The sequence below is a fragment of the Brachyhypopomus gauderio genome, chromosome 19 (assembly GCF_052324685.1).
Source record: "Brachyhypopomus gauderio isolate BG-103 chromosome 19, BGAUD_0.2, whole genome shotgun sequence".
NCBI lineage: Eukaryota > Metazoa > Chordata > Actinopteri > Gymnotiformes > Hypopomidae > Brachyhypopomus > Brachyhypopomus gauderio.
Genome location: NC_135229.1, coordinates 7,853,840 through 7,862,038, shown reverse-complemented (window position 1 = coordinate 7,862,038; position 8,199 = coordinate 7,853,840). Strand labels below are relative to the sequence as shown.

Below are 8,199 nucleotides of genomic sequence, written 5' to 3'. Positions count from 1 at the left end.
TGATTGGCAGGTGTTCAAATACTTATTTGCAGCAGTAACACACAAAAAAATTATTTAAAAAATCATACATTGTGATTTCCAGATTCTGGATACGGTGCATAATCAGTGCCAGCAATGCGGTGGGAATTGTTTCGGTGTTGTTTATTTGTTTATTTATTTGGTTTGGGGTTTTGTTGTTGTTGTGGCCGCTGCTGCTGTACTGCTCTTTCAGTGCCAATGTGGCAAACACAGCTTACGTCAGCTCAACATCAACTCATCCATCCACCTCCACCGGCCTCGCGCCACTACAACATGGCCGACTGCTTACTCACTCGCTACAGTGCCAGACCGGCCGGTGGAGGTCACGACAGAGTACGGCCAGCAACGCAAGGACATATCGCATGAGAGAGAAGTCGGGGGCAGTACTACCATTACTCCTACCTTTATGAAGTATTAAATACAGTATACGAAAATGCAGAAATACGAAAGCTATGGTTCAGTATTAGACAAGTAAAGGTGCTTTGCCAATTACTGTTGCTACCATGACAATATGTCGAAACAGGGATACAGTACTTCAGTTTCAACTTTATATACTGACCATAGTATTGTAAAATATGTACTGTGATATAAGTATCAAATATAATCGGTTGCTATGCAACAATTCAGCTATAGCTGGTTGCTATGCAACCAACAGAGACCAAAACAGCTACAAAATATAAAACAAAATGCTTTTTAAATGTTTCCTGTAGGTGAAAGCAAAGCATCATAGAGGAAATAAGATAAATACACATATATCATATATTCTTTTGTGCATCCTGTGCAACAAAACTAAAACCAGCTCTAAAAAACTACATAAGATGTAAAGTAAAAAAAAACTTTTAAAAATATTTCAAAAAGAACATTCACAGAATGGCTATTTTTATATTTTTAAGCATTTTTTATTATCTTAACTAGTACTGCTATGTTTATTTACTTATACTGGAAATGTTAGTGAAAAAATACCATTCTATCCACTGTGAGTGTGTCAGATGAGGTTGTATGGTGAGATCTTAACTTCAGGTGAAAATAATGTGTTACTGTTCTCTTTAAGGGTGGTCATGATGCCATAAGCATTCCTGTCACACCCATGAAATATTGCACCTACAGTAACACTGTAACCTCAGACTGGTAAGATATCATGTATTCCGCATATCACTGTAATATGCAAAGAACTTGGCTGTTAATTGATCTATGTTATTTACCGCATATACGACACAGAGAGGTTTTTGTAGTCTTTGGAAGACATTTGCAGAGTGGGTGGGTGTGTAATGGAGAGAAAGTGGGAGAGACAGAGAGAAAAAGAGTGAAACAGTGCTGTATTAATTTGTGTGTGTGTTGAAATTCGGTCTTAAGGTCTACACACACACTACAAGAACAAAAGAGAGTGACCTTTAAACCCTAAGCTGTCAGATGACCAGGTGGCTGATCACACTGGCACACATGACCCAGCAATAGCGCACTGCGAACAGCCGACCTCAAAACACCACTTCCAGCAACAAACCCCACTTGGAATGCCTGAAGGGACCTGGTGTGTGTGTCTGGGAGTGTGTGTGTCTGAGAGAGCGTGTGTCGGGAGAGCAGCTCCAAAGAATCTGACCGGAGTGGTGTAACAGGAACAGTGGTGACGCTTCAGCGCTCCCGTCCCAACCCGAGCCGCGCAGGCAACAGACCTGCTGTGTCAGGTGAGTGACTTTACCAGTTACGTCCACCGCACACAAACACAGGGCTGCGCAGCCCGTAGGAATTGTTTTCATAGAACAGGGCAAGGCAGAGGGAGGGAGAGAGGGAGAGGAGAGGAGGTGTCTAAGAGTGACAGAGACAACCAGGACTGTGGACATGTCGCTGTCGTACAGGGCAAGTAACACCACACATGTCCCCTAAGCAGAAAAGAGAAGAAAAAAACAACTGAGCTGAGAAAATAGTAGAACGCAAGACATCACTTTTATTAAGTCTGCTTAGAACAGTGTGTCAATGGCTTTTCTGTGAAGGTGTGTTGTGGAATGTGCAGTCTTCTGGAGTTTAACTGTGTTGGGATTACGGGCTGTTTGTGGCAGATGGATTTTCCACTGATGCTTGGACCCTACAACCACTGATATCCTTGAGTTCGGAGGGCAATGGCAATGATTGCCCTATTCCGCGGGAAGTGGGGGCAAAAGGCTCCAGTGGAGCCCCCAAAGCCAATGCCTGCCCCCCCACAGACCTGTCACGATGAAGACGACGATGATGACCTTCCCACTAAAGCCCCCATCCGACGGAACTCCCGCTTTTATCGGTCAATGAGGAAAAAGAAGTCATCACTGTCTGACCAGCAAGAAAGTGAGCAACAATTTCACCTGTTTCCTTTTGGTTTGTTCTTAGTGCTTCCAGATGTTTGATGATCCATTGAAAACCTTTTCAGTTTTTGATCGGAGAGATAAAAATGAATTCTATTTTCTCCTTTTTGAGGCCAGGATTGTTCTTAGTGTGTCTGATTCTATCACACTGCTTCCCCGATGAAAAGGTAGATAGCTAGATAGAGAGAGAGAGAGAGAAAGAGAGAGAGAGAGAGAGAGAGAGAGATGGTACAAACAATTCCTTTTGTAAAGTAGCAAGCTAGATAAGTAAATGTGTAGATATTTAAGATGTAATTATGTTAGTCAATGATGAAAAGACAGAGGGAAAGATAAAGAGAGATTGAGAGAAAGATAGAGAGATAGCGAGAGATTATACACTACACATAATCACTTGCAAAAAAGTAGCACACTAGATAGGCAGATACGTATATATTTAGATGTGTAATCTCTCTGTGGGAACCGCTAAAGAAGGTCCATGCAATCATTTCTAATTATGTTATTCAAAATATTTTAAATTAGTTTTCACTACTTGAATCTTGGAACTAGAACAATAAAAACATATTCAAATGTTCACAGCTCACTACTGTAGTGGAGAAAGGTTACCAGAACTGTGTTTTTTTTTTTTTACAAAAGCAGTCCTATACATAATGGCACTTCTCTGTGTGGAACCATTTCCCTATAAATATACAACAGCAGCAACAAGTCATGTTTGTGTGAGACAGAGCCGGAGTGGCTAATCAGGAGATTCGGGAGGATTCCCGATGGGCCGGCTCATGTCAATCTCTAGTTTGGGCCGATTGGGAGGGGAAAATAATTTTGGGCCGGATTTGGGCATGAAACTCCCGGGCTGAAAAAGTGTCCCACTCCGGCCCTGGTGTGAGATATTTCATTTGTCATTAGAGTCATTAGAATGAACATATGGGTAGTCATATAGAGTAATCAGGTGTGCACGTTTTTCTCCCTGAGATGTTTTGTTAATCTAATTATTCTTTGGAAACCTAAAGATTATATTATCATTGGAATCTTATTATGGAAATTCTCTATTCAAAATATATCCTTCTGCTGCATGGGTCTTAGGTTGACCTTTAAACTTAAATATGCGCAGAAGCCCAATTGTAAATCAGTTCCATTTCAAAACTGGTTTGGCCTGTTCTTTATCTTGAAGACCAGTCTTAAGATTTTAAAAGCACAGATTATACTGTCTATAATAAGAACACCAGTGTGTTGGATGTTGGTTGGCGAATCGCTTTTGTGGGGAGGACAATCCGATGCAGACACCTGCCATGTCATTCCCCCCGTTCACAAAGAAATGAAACCCGCTGGAACCAGATGAACTAGTTTAAGTGTTTAGAATGCTGGAGGTCCGTGAACGGGTGTTTGTGTGTGTGTGTGTGTGTGTATTTGTGGTACTTTTAGCTATATATACGCATCACGTAGCATGTGATTTTGGCTTCACGCTTTCATACAGGATTTCTGTGTTGACACAGTGTTTGTGAAGGCAGTGAAACATTGACATCAGTGTATCAAAGTTTGGTTTTTTTTTTCTTTTTACTTGACACTTAATGTTATTTGGATACTTTGAGGAGATTATGCTGCTACTTACTGGTCTGGTCCACTCAAATTTTTTATATAATTGCACATACATTCCCTGCTGGGGAAAATTCATGCTTCGTCGAAACTATGTGCATAATGTGGAGTATATTTTTACTGTTTGTTTGTTTGTTTGTATTTTTGTATATTTATTTATTTAAGGAGGCCAGCTCTGGGAAAAGTACACACTCTTGAATTATGAATCAAATGTGCTATAAATATTGACGTTGAATTATCATTGATACAGAATCACTGACAATTTAACCCAAATGGTTGAACATGTAAAGCTGACAAAATCACTAAGTTGTGAATTCGTTGAAAATATCTAATAAGCTTCTATACAAAAGAATGTACATGATATAGTTAACTCCAGCTTTGATTGTCATGTACTGTCAGCAGTGTGTTGTACTTAGTGGTGAAAGCAATGAGGATAAAGTTCAGCAGACTAATTCTTCAAAGCACCGGTGCCTCCATAAATGCTCTGTATAAGGAAGTACAGCCTGTTTTATTATTAAGACTTTGAGACATTGACACACTGAGACATTGAGACATTGATGTTTTGAGGCTATAAAAACAGGATGGGCAGATAGGTTAAAGTACACTGCCTACAAAGCTAGAAGCTATATCTTTAGAAACGATCTCCAGAAAACAGCAAAAAAAAAACCCCAAAACTATATATATATATATATATATATATATATATATATATATATATATATATATATATATATATATATGAAGAATTGATGTATTGTACTAAAACATCAAAAGTCATGTTTCAATAAATGAAATATGCATTTTCCAGTCTTTCTCTCGTGATTGTGGGTGAGCAATAAAGTACAGTGAAGAACATTTCAATAAGAAAAACACTCACAGCACAAAAACAGTCAGCGTGAACTAGGATCACACGCCCGTGGATGGTGCTGAGGGTGGTGCACATCGCTCCATTAGGCTCTCAGAGGTGGGGACAGACCAGTGGCACAGATTCAGTGGGTGGTCGAGTGCCTGGACTCCATAACACTATACAGTCCTCCCCCGCAGAGGTTAGCATGGCCTGGGGGACCAACGGAAGCTTGGCCCAGTGCCAGAGCGTTTGCAGGAATTTAGATGTGGAGAAGGCAGAGATGTGTGTGGGTCGGGGGGTGTGTACCATGATACACACACACACACACACACACACACACACACACACACACACAGAGCCGGAGTGGCTAATCGGGAGGTTCGGGAGGATTCCCGATGGGCCGGCACATGTCAATTTCTAGTTTGGGCCGATTGGGAGGGAAAAATAAGTCTGGGCCGGATTTGGGCATGAAACTCCCGGGCTGAAAAAGTTGCCCACTCCGGCCCTGCACACACACACACACACACATATCACACTACCCAATCCAACACAGTATTTGAGTGACATGAGCCAGAGATGAGCATTCGAGTGAACAACTCAAATCATAGTCACATTTAAGTTCCCTAGAAAAAGACTGCAGACCTGTGAACAATAAGAGGCAATCCATTATCCAGGCACTGTGTGTGAAAATTATAGAACAAATAAAGGTTCTGTGTCTTTATGGTGCCATTATTCCTTACTTTTGTTATGGTGATTTGGCCGCTTTTCTCATGACGTATCAGAACATCTGCTTATCATGAGTGGATAATTGTAGAGAAATGTCAAATGCAAACAAATGGCTTCAGTTGGAGTATCATATATGGGAGTCTTTAGCTATAAGGAGTTTTAACATAACTGAAGGACGACAACATGTAAAGAATGTGGGAGCCAAATAAAAGACACTAGAATGACCACATCAAACTTTCTAGGTAGATTTGTTTAGTTTACGCTACCCACTTAGCCATCAATACAGCTAATATATAACATAGTTCTTTTCCATCTCCCGTCCCTAAGCTTATCCTGGACTTGACTTGGACTCTAGTCTAAAGACTCGTGATTTGACTTGAACTTGTATTTTGTGACTTCTGAACATCTCTGGTATGAGCAGGAATTATTGGCTGTGGACATGTACCCCCACCCCCACAAAACTACACCTAGGCATGGGGAATTGGGACAGACCCATAGAGACATGGGTAGTTGGGACAGACCCATAGAGTTATCAACCCACTTTGTGGCCATAAAAGGGAGAGTGGACATTTGCAGAAGCATTTGCAGGTTCTGATGTTGAATGAGAAGGCCTGCCTCATAACTGCCTCAAACCATGCCATAACAGAGCTCAATTGATGCATACGAGAACAGGAAAATGTATACAAAATATTTAAAATGTCCTTGCTCTCTGTGGCTTTAACAATACTCTGTACTGAACTAAGGGGCCTACCACAAACTGTAAAAAAATGCCCTAGACCAATGACTCTCCTGCACTAAACTATTGACACTATCCACTATCTAGTCGGTAGCATTATTCCGGCATGTGCCAATCCCAGATTTGTCCTCCAAACTGCTGGATAATGAAGTGTGATTCATCATTCTGGACAACATGTTTTCACTACTCCAGCGTCCAGTAGCAGCCTGCCTTACAGAACACCAGCTGACGCTTGGCACTGCACACAGTGGCTCTCGTGCACAGCTGCTGGTCAGTGAGACAGTTTGGGACTCTGTAGTGAATGATGCTATGATGGTTCTGGGCATGCTGTGCACTTCACTACTGTGTGTTTGCACGGGCTGTGCACTTGTTCCATGGATGTCCTAGGTGCTTCAGTTCACAATAACCAAACTTAACAGTCGAACGGGACAGATATTCTTTTTTTATCTCTTTATGGTAGAGTATCTCAATGCCTGTCCCGAGTCTGTGTCCAGAGTCTGTGTGTGTCAATCATATGGCTGTGTGCTTCTTTTATCTGTACTTTTTCTGTACTTTTTGTTTGAATCAGAGTGGCTGAATCAAACATTAGAAGTGATCTCTGCAGTAAACTGAATAACTCGTAGATCATTTTGGCCATATAATGTACAGTACATGATGGTAGGTAACTGGCAAAGCCATGGTGAACCCTACTAAGGGATGACTGGGATGCAATTTGCAAAACAACCTCTAAGATCATAGTTATTTCACTACGATCATAAGAGAGAGGGATCAGAGAGGGATAAGGACGGAGCCCCAAACCACCAAAAATGCCCCAGCAACAATACCTAAGAGCAGACATTTTTTAATTTTTTTATTTTATTACATACATCTTATTTATTTTGGAACCATTGATAATTCACAATCAATTCCAACGTTAAATCAAGTTCACACATTAATTTCAGATTTCACAACAGATTATTTGTTATTGGCATAATTATATTTAAAGTGATTTAATTGTGTAAATATTGACTGATATTCCCAAATAACCAGTTTTTAAATCACAGATGAGTGTAAATGCTTTAATCCCTGCAGAGCAAAAAGACACACTTCATGTAACAAACAAGTTCTAATCAGTGTGCATTGGCACTGGGGAGTCAAAACATTTTGATCATGGGCTATGTTATGTCTCCTCCAAAAGCATCCTTTACATTCCATAGTAACAAAACCCATGCTAGCAGTCCAGATTAGCAGTGGTAGTGTCATCATTGGGGTGGGTTTTGTGCATTAAGACACACAGGATTTTATTGTGGGAAACATGAATTGTGTTTTGACCTGGAGTGTTCTAGAGGAGACTGTCAGGCCATCTGTGCAGGAGCTGTGTGTGAGATCATGGTGAGATGTTCTTCAGCGCTTGGACAGACAGAAAGGAAACACTTGTAGCTGTTAGATCAGCACATCATCCACACCGCCTGATTAATTTCATTTACAAATGTGACATTTGGAGGAAAATGTGCCTTTTGTGAAGGAGATTAAGTGTCTTAGGGTTTTGTGAATGAGCCTTGGAAAAGTACGCTTCAGACAGACAAATGGATGACTGTAGCACCCACCTCTGATAACAAGTGAAAGAATATGATGGCGAATACAAGCGATGAAAATGAGGCTCCTCCCCACAGATGCTGGAGACTCTCTCTTATAAGATTCTGCAGTCTGAGAAGAAACACTCGGAGTAGAAACACTGCTTCTAAACACAGAGAGGAGTCAACTGAGTTGTTTTGGGCCTCTCATGAGGATGCCACCCACTATGGCTGTTCCAGGCATGTCCTTCTGGAAGGAGGCCCAGAGGCAGACCCAGAACCCAGATTATGTCTCACAGCTGGCCTGGGAGAGCCTGGGTGTCCCACAGGAAGAGCTCTAATCTGTCACAGGGAATGAAAAAGTCTGGTGTAATCTTCTCAGCCTGCTACCATCTCTAC

General features: G+C 41.2%; 1 protein-coding gene across 2 annotated transcripts in view; it reads left to right on the top strand.

Moving 5' to 3' along the window:
• The first annotated feature begins 1,348 nt into the window (after window positions 1–1,348).
• The window catches only part of ngef (neuronal guanine nucleotide exchange factor), a 28,555-nt gene continuing 21,704 nt past the window's right edge, over window positions 1,349–8,199 (top strand). Inside the window, exons 1-2 of one of the 2 annotated variants that reach the window (XM_076981377.1) lie at window positions 1,349–1,700; window positions 2,073–2,334. In XM_076981377.1, the coding sequence (XP_076837492.1) occupies window positions 2,133–2,334 (202 nt within the window). In that variant the 5' untranslated portion in view covers window positions 1,349–1,700; window positions 2,073–2,132. Of the gene's footprint in view, window positions 1,701–1,752; window positions 1,873–2,072; window positions 2,335–8,199 lie in introns of those variants that run through there. The other variant, XM_076981378.1, reaches the window with a different exon arrangement.